Source organism: Cimex lectularius, unplaced genomic scaffold (genome assembly GCF_000648675.2).
Source record: "Cimex lectularius strain Harlan isolate CLEC.00 unplaced genomic scaffold, Clec_2.1 scaffold323, whole genome shotgun sequence".
NCBI lineage: Eukaryota > Metazoa > Arthropoda > Insecta > Hemiptera > Cimicidae > Cimex > Cimex lectularius.
The window spans coordinates 29206-41945 of NW_019394190.1; the positions used below are offsets into that span (position 1 = coordinate 29206).

General features: G+C 34.7%; 1 protein-coding gene across 2 annotated transcripts in view; it reads right to left on the reverse strand.

Annotated features, from left to right (window-relative positions):
* Nucleotides 1-2674: 2674 nt before the first annotated feature.
* LOC106664901 (zinc finger and SCAN domain-containing protein 32-like) overlaps nt 2675-12740 on the reverse strand; it is a 277650-nt gene continuing 267584 nt past the window's right edge. The window contains exons 4-5 of one of the 2 annotated variants that reach the window (XM_014390971.2): nt 9868-9912; nt 2675-4416 (exon numbers count right to left, since the gene is read on the reverse strand). In XM_014390971.2, coding sequence (XP_014246457.1) covers nt 3159-4394 — 1236 coding nt within the window. In that variant the 5' untranslated portion in view covers nt 4395-4416; nt 9868-9912 and the 3' untranslated portion in view covers nt 2675-3158. The remainder of the gene's footprint in view (nt 4417-9867; nt 9913-12740) is intronic. The other variant, XM_014390972.2, reaches the window with a different exon arrangement.

The window sequence follows — 12740 nt, forward strand, 5'->3', positions numbered from 1 at the left end:
TGAAACTATGTAACACTCTTGGATTTAGATTTGAAATAAAATTATGTTTTGTTTCTTATAGACGATCCTTAAATTTCGAAAATTGGCTCGTTTAGGCAAGTGTTCTTTTAGTCTTTTTTTTATTTCTCTACCGCTTTGTCCTATATATTTAATATCACAATCCCTACAATTGAGTTGGTAAACCCCGCTTTTTGCCAAGTTGTCTACTTTGTCTTTAGGTTTTGAGAGGATGTATATAAGTGAACCCGTACTTCTAAAAGCTATGCTAAAACCTTCTTGTTTAAAAATTTTACTAACTTTTTGCGATAATTCACCAATGTATGGCAAAGAACGGAAACCTAATGATTCATTTGTGGTGGGGTGGCTGAGTCCTATTGATGATTCGTTTAAAGTTAATTTTTTTATTCTTTTAACTAGCAACCTATCAATAAATATTTCTTTTAACATAAGAAACCAGCAGCCTTTTGGGACCATGGGTGGGAAGAATACGCTGGTATCATAGTGTCTGTAGTTGTGGGTTTTCTATATGTGTCTATTTCTATTAGGGTGTTTATTATGGACAGTTTTAGGTCTAAAAAGTTCAAACAACCATCTTTGCCAATTTCCAATGTAAAAATTATATTACGGTATAGAGAATTAATTAGTTGGAGGAATTATTTGAGAGCCTCTAATGTTCCCGACCATATGCATAAAATATCGTCTACATAGCGTTTCCAGAAATGAACAGACTTAATTAATTTTTTCTATGATTTGAAAAGATTTTTTTCGAAATTATCCATGAATATTTCAGCACAAATTGGGGATAATGGAGACCCCATTTGTAAGCTTTTTATTTCGTAAAATTTATTATTGAATTTACAATAATTAGATAATAGGCATATATTTAAGAGATCTAGTATATAATTTTTTACAAATACGTTCCGCTAACACCTGATAACTATAAAAAAGAATTAAAAACTATTAAAACCTTAGCAAAAGCCGATGGGTATCAAGAAATATTTATTGATAGGTTGCTAGTTAAAAGAATAAAAAAATTAACTTTAAACGAATCATCAATAGGACTCAGCCACCCCACCACAAATGAATCATTAGGTTTCCGTTCTTTGCCATACATTGGTGAATTATCGGAAAAAGTTAGTAAAATTTTTAAACAAGAAAGTTTTAGAATAGCTTTTAGAAGTACGGGTTCACTTAAAAACATCCTCTCAAAACCTAAAGACAAAGTAGACAACTTGGCAAAAAGCGGGGTTTACCAACTCAATTGTAATGATTGTGATATTAAATATATAGGACAAAGCGGTAGAGAAATAAAAACAAGAGTAAAAGAACACTTGCCTAAATCGAGCAAATTTTCGGAATTTAAGGACCATCTAAAAGAAACAAAACATAATTTCAATTCAAATCTAAATACAAGAGTGTTACATAGTTTCAACAAAGGGAAAGAATTAGATTGGTTTGAGAAATTTGAAATTAAAAAATGTAAAATTGAACATGGTGATAAATGCATTAATAATATAACAGATTTTGATCTACCTCCCATTTTAAATATGTACATAAATAATATCAAACATCCAAATAATTAAACTAATTATTTTAATTGTTATTATTTTTATAGTAATTTAATAATATTAAGTATTTACTAGTATAATATTTATTTGTGTTATAATTTCCGCGTTTCGCACGTTCAAATTGAGCGCCATTAAAAAAATCAGCTGCTAATTGGAACGTCGCGTTGGCGGAGGTATCAGCGGGTTCACTTTGGCAATTCATGTCGAGAGACGTGGTTGTAGAAGTCCTTCAACCTGATGATGAGCAAAAAGGCTCGAAATCCGGATCGTTGCAAAACAACTTACTGTGAGTAGGAACTATCTTTTTAAAAAGGACCCCAATAAAGTTCGAAACGTTTGCGAAAAAATGAAAAAGGTGGTTTTCTAAACTACCTCGTTCTTGACCACTTCTTACGACTTCTACAAATTATGAAACAACAGGTCACTAAGGAACACACATTATCAAAAGAAGTTTGTAAGTATTTTTTAATTTAACTATGTGGGTTTTCACAAAAGAAACTACTCTTTTCGAAGAATAAATATAAAAATAAAAAATATCCTTTATTGAAAATACAAGGCATCGGAAATTATAAAAAAATTTGAGACAAATATTGTAAAAAGAATATTACAAAAAAGAACATGTCAAAAAACACAACGATTTATACAATGTATAGCATACAAAAAGAAAAACAACAATATTAAGTTATGTATACATACTATATATAAGAACTATTTATAAATCTATGTGGCAGTAAAAATAGCTTGTTATGAACTATGGCAGGACCTTAAATTAACAAAAAAAATATATATGTATATATTTACACATTGTACTCAACAATGTTTTGGCAAATGTGAAGCAAGTTGTATCCAAGATTCAAATGGAATTGGAATAAAACAACAAATTGTATAATTTCCGTCGTATTTACACAATAAAAAAATATATTTTTAGAAATACTGAATTATGATTCAGTCTTGAAATTTAGATCTAGTATTGCACCAATTCGGCAGTTTTTTTAAAAATAAAGTACAATTTCAAAAAAAAAAAATATTTGTTTTACAATTTAAAATCTACACTTTACAAAATAAATTATGGACGTTTTTGTTTTATTTACAAATTGTCAGTTGAAAACATATTTTGGCCCTAAATCGTACAAAAATAGTAATTTTTTCAAATATAAAAATGTTTATTCGATTACATTCTGTTTTCAAATATCCCAAATCACGAGACGATTTTGTATTTGTAAACTTGGACGGTTTCATCATCACAACGTTACCATTTGGCTCTGCTGAAAAAGTTCTTTGACTGAAAGGCACAGTCGTACATGTTTTTTAAATTCCTGTACACCACAGACGAGATAAAAAAGAAAAAAGTAAACAAAAACAACACAAGTTATCACAGGAATAGAATACCGTTAGCGCATAAATCTCAGATTGGCATGGTAACACTGCGCTATTGTGTACACCAAAATTTAACAAGGAACAAAAAATGTCCTTTTCTAGCAAATAAAACCAGAAAAACACAAGATTTAATACATTTCTTAAGCGTGTGTTTCGGTTTTCTTGAAATATTTGTGAATATAAATAAAAAAGTAGACTAATAAATAGTTGAGATTAACTGCTTGGAATGAGATTCTTTGCGGATTTTGAGGATGTCGTCAGTCCATTTTTCGCCTGTGCCATGTGGGTTTGATAATGTTTGGCCAAGTGGGCTTTTTGCCTGAAACTTTTCCCGCATAGGGAGCAGGTGAAGGGTTTCTCCCCCGTGTGCGTTCTTATATGGACGTTGACGGAGTACTTGTCTTTGAACCCTTTACTGCAGATGTTGCAATAGTGGAGAGATCTTTCCTTTCTGACGCCGGAGGATGAACTGCCCGCCGTCGGCGTCGTACTTTTGGAACGTTTTGTGTATTTTTTGGCCGGTTTCGTGACAAGCCCTATCAGCGGGTTGACCTGTGAGAGCTGCGACCCGGAAGGGATATACGACCTGTCGAGGCAGAACTGCTCGACCGATTCCACCACTTCTGTCTCTATCCTTTTCAACTTCTCGTAATCCTCGGGGTAAGAGACGTCCAGATGGGACAGAAACATATCTTCCATACTGTGGGCCGAGCTCGGGTTGTCCGAGTCTATTATGCTAGGGTTTTCGTAGAGGATCGGATTTTCGATGTTGATTATTTTCTCTTCCTCCTCGGGCTTGTTCTCCGGCTCTTTCTTCACTCCGTTGTACCGCACGAGTCCCTTCCCTTGGAGTGCGTTTCTCAGCAGAGAGTCGACTTCATTATTGTTCTCCTGTTTCCATTCGTTGTTGTTGTTAAAACCGGAGGAATTCGTCAACACTATCTCCGTCACGATGTTGTTGCACATTTCGTCTTTTTTCTCGTCGAAACTGTTTTCGCCGAAGTTGAACTCGGACTTGACTTCGGCGGGAAAGTTATTCGAAAAGTTGGACGGTATCACGTTTAAAAGAGAGTCTAAGTCTAAAGATGGGTTTGATAGTTTTTCTTCTTTTTCTTCTTGTTTGAACCAACCGGACTGATCCGCCCCGTTGAGGACGGTGAGCGTGTATATTGCACCGTCCGTGTTGTCCACTTTCGGACCTTGGCCCGCCTCCTGAGTCCAACAGTTCAGCTCTTCCAACATGCTGCTGTCTATCGTCGGCCAAATATCACTGCCGTAGCTGGCCATGTCGATCGTGACGTGGTTGTTGTTCGTCTCTTTAGCCTCCAGTACGTTGCCGTTCGGGTTATCCAATCCGAGGTTTTTTAGGTTTTCAGCCGGAGGGTTGACGAAATCGAAGATGTCCGACTTGGGAATGTCTTGTCTCAAACGTTCGTTGCTGATGTCCATCGTTACTTCGGCATATCCGCGTCTGAAACAGAAAAAGTACGCCATGCAATAAACCGTTTTTTTTTACTCAATGCCCACCATTTAGACCGTCTAATGATCAACAAATACTGTTCACACATGCAATCCAGGCACGCAAAGGTTCTAGAAGAAATCGTGACATTCTCGAGCAATCGCCTAAACCGTGACTACCGGCTTAAAAAAGGACCACCTTATTGCTTTCAATCTAGAAACAACGTTGAAGCTAAAAGTAATGACCTTTGTCGTAGAAAAAAAAATTAATCTTCATATCTTCCTAACATTTTCGTATAACTATTCTGCATATAATAATAAATAACAAACAATGTTATTATTACAACATAAGATAATAGTAATTTAGAAAAAGTGCTGCTGTTAACCATCTCATTACAACCACGTAATAATCAGTCTCAGTTTCAACATCGTACAAACCAATCCAAAGTTGCTTTTTCTTCAATTGTTTATTAATAACCATAGCCTTGAATTATAATTAAATGTTAATTTAAATACGAAAACGTACATCTAGTGTGATGCAACCGTAATCATTTTTATAAATACGTCAGGAAAACATGAAACGCAATGATCCTTTATTGCCAAAGTGGCAAATAAAATTGTTGAAAAGTGACGAAAAAATAACAACGTTCAACATTTTGAAAAAATGAAAAAAAAAGTACATTTAAGCTATAAAATCTACCCGAAGATTAGAGATTTCTATATTCAACAACAGTCAATTAATTTACAATTATCTCTGACTGCTATAATTTCAAAAGGCAACATGTAACTCATTTTTAAGACGTCTTTGAGTATAAATTGACAAATGACTTTTAGAAGTTTGAAATTATCTCAGTCAAAGGTGATTAAAAATTAATTGACTATTGTTGAATATAGAATGGATAGTGTAATAATTGTAGAGAGTAGGAAGGTAATAAACATATCAAATTTATAATAAAATAAAGCTAATTAATAATAATTTTAAATAATCTTACACAATTTTAAGACGTCTATACGCGGAAATTGACAAATGTCTTTTGGAAGTTTAAAATTATCTCAGTCAAACATGGTTTAAATTAATTGACTATTAAATTCACTAGTTTTCGTGATACGCTTGACCAATGAATATATATTTCAATTAATTAAGGTTTTTAGTTGAGATCAAAAAGTCAGTGTCACGAGCGGGATTCGAACCCACGACCTTCGGCTAGATACGCTGCTCTACCACTTTAGCTATAGTGACTTCGATCCACTCGGACATCAAATCCCCATCTCAACCCCACCTTTTGAATATTCCCTCCTTTTTGCCATTTTTCAAATGTCGTGTAAGCGGGTTCCCGCTCGTGACACTAACTTTTTTTTAATCTTAACTAAAACCCTTAATTAATTGAAATATATTAATTGGTCAAGCGGCCCACGAAAACTAGTGAATTTAATAAGTTAAAATGAAGTATACCTTCACTAAAGCTCTCCGTGGCCATTTCATTTGTTGCCGAGAATCAAATAGATTACACGACATTTGAAAAATAGCAAAAAGGAGGGAAAATTCAAAAAGGTGGGGTTGAGATGGGAAGTTAGTGTCCGAGTGGATCGAGGTCACGATAGCTCAAGTGGTAGAGCAGCGACGTATCAAGCCGAAGATCGTGGGTTCGAATCCCGCTCGTGACACTGACTTTTTTATCTCAACTAAAAACCTTAATTAAATGAAATAATTGATTATTGTTAAATATAGAATGGATAGTGTAATAATTGTGGACAGTATTCAAGTAGGAAGGTAATAAACATATCAAATTTATAATAAACTGATGCTAATTAAAAATTAAATGAGTCAACTTTTGTATATCTGTAAATTAACAACATATGCACATTTTTTAAAACAGAAATAAAACATGCTAAAATAAAATTATAGCAAATTCATTTGATATGCCGAAATTAAATGATCGCTAAAAAATGTGGGCGTTCGAAGAAAAAAAGTCTTACTTGAAAAATAGCAATTGTTTATTATAATTGGTTATATATTACAATTGGTTATATATAAGCAGGCAAAAAGGAATACATATTCTGAAATAATCCTCAGCTGAAGATTTTATTTTAAACCTGGCGAGAGTGGGTTTTTATAAGTTCTTTGCCGCTTGGAACGAGGGAAAGTTCTTTAAGACATGAAATACTTGAAAATCGACTTGAAAACGAGGGGATAGACTTTACATTTATCTTGGAGCATGAGACATCGCGATACTACAACGATTTAATTATTTTTTTATTGCCTCAGGAAAACTTCATCCAGCTGGGAATGTATTTTTTATCGAAAAATCACTTTCTAATAGCGTCACCCCAGTGGCCAAAGACACAGACTGCACGTACAAAACGAAATTCGTTTTCAAAGTAGGCATTAACCCAATGCAAATATTATAAATATTTGTGTAATTTATTTTTTAAATTATGCCAGAAGTGTACAGGTGGTTGTGGGAACGGCGTGGTTACCCAACGCGTTACGCAAGCCGTCCGCGAGCTCGGGTTCAGCACCCACACCAGAAAAACTAGTTTGCCATTTTAGTCCACACACAACTGCGTGCCCTGTGCAATTTGAAAAGAAAAAAATTGCAATTTCTCCACGTTAAATTCGAAACGGTCGTTTCCTTTTGACGACTGAACTTTTTAAAAACGGAAAATACCGTTGTTGTCTTTTTATAGTACAGCGTGTTTTCTTTAGTGTCTATCATGTACTTATACTATATTACGTAACAAACAGTAACAGTGTATATTCTACTGCAAAAGCTTCGAAAAATTGACAGCGTGGTTTTTAAAATTGTCCAGAACCGGTTCTGATCTGAGCAATCGATGGAATGTCCTGATAAACGTGAAATATACAGCTGCAATTTTAAACTGGATTAACACTATTAAGACAAAAAAAAAGATCACGACTTATAACGATCATAGCCGAAAAGGACCAGGATGAACAGGAATATCTGTCTAAAATACGTCATACTTGACATCAAGGAGTTTTTTTTAACTAGAATTATCAGGAACACTCTGATATAGACAGGTCTATTATGGAAAATCGTGTATTACTCAATTAAATCAATAAATAATCCAATCCAGATCATCAAATAATCATTTTATCTAAGGTATTTTTCCATCTTGGGATAAAAAATTGAATAGCACAAAGCGAGAATAAGCGTACATGGTTGTAATAAACTTCTGTCTAAAATATCGAAAATACTTAAAAGACTTTTGTCAAAACTGAAATGATCAGGAATAATCTGACATTGTCATTCTGTAAGGATGCAATTTTATGCACTTTAAACAATTTAGTCACCTAAAGAATTTTTAAAAAAATTAGAATTATCAGGAATATTATTAGATTTTTTGGGTATTCTTAACCGGAATGAATACCGACGGAGGATAATTTAAACGGTTTATTTAAGCAATGTAATAATTTTTTATTTTTTTACGAGGGTCCGCAATAGCAGAGGTTATATCAACCCTCGGGGTGCCGGTGTTTTTGAAAAAAAAGGCCCATTTGTAAGTATGTCGGGCTCGAATGCAGGGCCGATGGATTCGAACCCGGGACCTTTAACTTGCAGTGATGAGCGCCGTGTCAACGCCTAAACCGTTGCGGTCACTGACGCTCCGAATGTTATCATTAAATGCCCTATTCTCAGTCTAATGAATGCTGAATATTTTCCACCCTCTTAGGGGTTTATGTAGTCTGGTGCATTTTTTCGAACACCCCTCTGCGAATGACGCCAATATGACATTAAATTCTCAGCTGTTTCAAATCTCCCAGAAAATACCCGCCTTGTACAGAAGTGTTTCCTTCTGAAAAAGCTATGAACGTGCAATTGTTTGGCACAAATCGAAAACTGATGGACCAGGGCCTTCTGGAATTAGTCAATCCCCCGGAAAAATTGCAACAAATACAATTGTACAAAATACATTACTTATGGCATTTCCTGATAATATTCGTTGTATTTTTCGTCATGAATGACCCAAAATTGGCGAGAACAGGCCGTAAAGGTGATCAGGAACAGCTTAAAACTGTATTGAAAAATATTCGTTAATGCTTCACCGCGTATAACTTTGTCATCATGAGAATGAACTCCGGAAAAAATATATCGGTAATTTTTTTGAACACAGTATCATGTATCACAGTGGCAGACATTATTAATCGTTTTGCCATATTTGATAACTAATAAGCAATTCTTTACAGAATAATTTTTCAGAAATCGTGAGATGCGGTCTGGTGTGATGTAGGTTTCAGAAAAACATTTTCTTTATCGTGCCAACGTTTCCATCTTTATTGAGATCATCTTCAGGGCTCAAAGTGTTTGCCTTCTGTGTAATTGTTCCATGCTTGCTTGATGCTTAAAAAAATATATATATATTTTGCATTGTATAAATTCACTTTTTTCCACACCCTACATGTATTTGTTGAATGTAAACAATGTTTGTATATCCCAGGCCCTGAAGATGATCTCAATAAAGATGGAAACGTTTGCACGATAAAGAAAATGTTTTTCTGAAACCTACATCACACCAGACCGTATCTCACGATTTCTGAATAATTATCGATTAACGGTCACTAATCACCACACATCTTTACAGAATATTTCTACTAGGACTCAAATAACGTGAAAACAACCTATCAGATCAACGTTCAATCTCGGGAAAATCTGACAAAAATATTGTTCGTATAAATTCACTAGTTTTCGTGGTCCGCTTGACCAATTAACATCTTTCAATTAATTAAGGTTTTTAGTTGAGATAAAAAGTCAGTGTCACGAGCGGGATTCGAACCCACGACCTTCGGCTTGATACGCCGCTGCTCTACCACTTGAGCTATCGTGAAGTCGATCCACTCGGACACTAACTTCCCATCTCAACCCCACCTTTCGAATTTTCCCTCCTTTTTGCCATTTTTCAAAGGTCGTTTAATCTGTTTGATTCTCGGCGACAAATGAAATGGCCACGGAGAGCTTTAGTGAAGGTTTACTTCATTTTAACTTATTAAATTCACTAGTTTTCGTGGTCCGCTTGACCAATCTTTCCCATCTTTCCATTTAGTCGAAAAGGTGGGGTTGAGATGGGAAATTAGTGTCCGAGTGGGTCGATGTCACGTTAGCTCAAGTGATAGAGCAATGGCCGAAGATCAAGGGTTCGAATCCCGCTCGTGACAATGACTTTTTTATCTCAACTAAAAACCTTAATCAATTGTTCGTATAGTCGCACTTTTGACATTATCAGAAAATATTTGACATTTTGCCTTATATCTTAATAAAAGTTTCAGCGCACTTTTAACACCCTAACCATCCCTAACCACCCCAAATCAGCTGTAGCACGGTAACAATAAAATAACCAAACATCTAGACAAATAATTAAGAATCAATTTAGTTACAAATCAGACCTACTCTGTTCTTACAAGAATCGGTAATGATGGCAAATATAAAAATAGTGAAAGTAAACTCACGTTGTTATCCTTTATATAGCCTCGAAATCCTAGCTGGCTTGTTCCCTGTAACAAGAAAGGAATTGTTATTGTACTTCGTTGATATATGGCGTAGTTATTTGTTAATGCAAGGAGGATAGGAAAAAAATCTGTTCGTCATGATTTATTAAATAAAAAAGAAGAAGAAGGAGAGAAAAATCTAATATAAAGAGTAAAACCTAAAACAGTTTTAAATTTTGCCTAAAATCCAATGTAGATAATTGCTTATTTCAAATCTCAACTTGTTTTATGTATATAGGGCTTTATTTACAGATCTAGTTTGCTAGTCTATTATCGCATTATATAGAGTCCAAAGTGTCTAGCGAGGAGTATGCTCGGCTATGCAATGTATTAACGATCCTACGCCTCGAGGTAAAGGATTAACATAAATTCAAATGGGCATCGTGAATAATAACAGCGCTGCCGGCCGCCCACACATTCGAATAACGGTGCCTTATTGATAACAGGCTCAATTATAACTCTAGTCGGTCTCTATGGAAGAAATATATCACAAAGCAGAAGATAGATTTCTTTTATTGCTATTTTCCTTCCTAATTTGGTAATTGGATGAAATAGAACGGCTGGAAAGCACGACCTGGGTAATATGGACGTGGAATGGTAAAGATATGATCGTTTTGTTTACTCCAATGCTGAGGACGTGACGTCTTAAAACAACAAAAACTAAGCATCATGTATACAATATCAAACTTATGTCGTATAAAGTGCCCCTTGAATATCTGATATGTCATAGAACGAGAACAGGAGGACTAGGGAGATTAGGAAACCATCAAACCTCTGAATTTTTTTGTATTCCCCAATTTCTCTAATAAAAAAAATTGAACAGCAATGATAAAAAAATTGACTTTAACGTTTGCTAAAATTATGAAAATAAAATAGAGCCTTCAGTGGATACCGACGATTTTTCATAATAAAACGTTACATTCACTAGTTTTCGTTGTCCGCTTGACCAAAATCTTACAATTAATTAAGGTTTTTAGTTGAGATAAAAAAGTCAATGGCACGAGCGAGATTCGAACCCACGCCCCTCGGCTTGATACGCCGCTCTCTACCTCTTGAGCTATCGTGACTTCGATCCACTCGGGCACTAACTTCCCATCTCAACCCCACCTTTTGAATTTTCCCTCCTTTTTGCCATTTTTCAAATGTCCTGTAATCTATTTGATTCTCAGACGTTACTTTTTCAAAATTATCGCTTCAGATATCGAAGCGATTTTTTACGCATAACTAAATCCCTTTGTGCATAGAAAAAAATTAATCCGAGATTCCGAGCTTTAGAAATGCTTTAAATAATTTTTTGAAAGTAGGAAATGAAGTTTTCTTGTTTATTTATTCCTCGATGAATTTGCCCATCTCCTTTATTCCGAGTAAAAACTTTTGACTTTTCGGAATATTGTACTTAAAAACTGCTCTCAAAATTTTGTTAATTTCCTACTACATGAGAAATTTTGTGAAACGTATTTACAGCTGGAGTGAGCTTTAATCGGAAAAATTCGAGCCCGATCGGAATGTCGCTTTTTTGAAATTTTGTATCTTTTCACCTTTCGGCTCAAATGTCTCCAAAACCCTTCATCATATTAGTTTTTTTATACATATCAGTATTAGTTTCTCGCAAACTATTAGTTCTTCATAATATTAGACAAACAATCTTTGCGAATAGTTGTTTCAGAAAACACCCTTGAACGGAGAATTACAATTATTTTCTATGACGAGGTGTAAAATTTTGTCACAACTTTAATTTTTGTCAAAGATTCACTAATTTGTAAAATAATGCAAGTCTAATTAAGACAAAATAAAAAAGTATTGGTGTTAATAGATCCAATAGGTTTAGAGAAAATGTAAAAAATGTCAACATTTTGTTTTTCATTTCATAGCTCAAGTGGTAGAGTAGTGGCGTATCTAGTCGAAGATTGTGAGTTCGAATCCCGTTCGTGACACTGACTTTTTTGTCTCAACTAAAAACCTTAATTAATTGAAAGTTGATCAGAATATAGACACCTGTGAAAAGGTAATGCCTTTCGAAAATAAAATCAAAAGTGGAAAAGAGAAAAAAAATAGAAATCATTTCCAATATGATAAAGAAATTTGGAGAAAAGTTACAGAAAGTTGAAAAAATACAAGTTGTCACGATAAGCAATTATCTGATGGAGCTCGAATTAAACAAATGCAATTTTCGGTTTGAAAAACAGTCTCTACCTTTTAAACTATATAAGTTGTTTTTCTCGATATGATTTCTCCATAAATTTGCTGTAAAAGAAGAAATTTTAAAATTAAAACTTGTTTCATGAAACAACTTGGCTTTTTTTTGTGGCGTTGAAATAAGGAAAGTCGACGTTGTCAAATATTTGGCCGTTTCTTTTCACAAAGCCCTTCGAAGGAAACTTCAAATAGCCCAATTGCCTAAGTCAGGAAGGAACTTACTAGGACGGATTCCTCGCTAATTATGATGGGGGAGAGAATAGGGACATTCTTTTAAGAATATTCAGCATGTACTTAGGAGTAAAGTTTTGATACGGAGCAGCAGGTTACCCTTCAGCTCGAATATCAACTTTGAAACCGCTAGATAGGATTTATTACCAAGACATCAGGATTGCAACAGGGGCGTTTAGAACAAGCCCATCTCTGCAATGATGCCGGTGTCCTGCTTCCGGATCTTTTCAGGGTGGAGGCAATTAGGTTTGTTGCTAGGCTTTGGCCTCTCTATTTCTTTCAGTTTTCTATAACCCTCGCCAAGATATGTATCCGGTCCTAAGAACTAGGACGAGATCTTTGGGAATCCGTGGTACTGAAATGTTGAGATAAGGAGGTAATACCTCGGGGCAGTTGAAGGTTTTAAA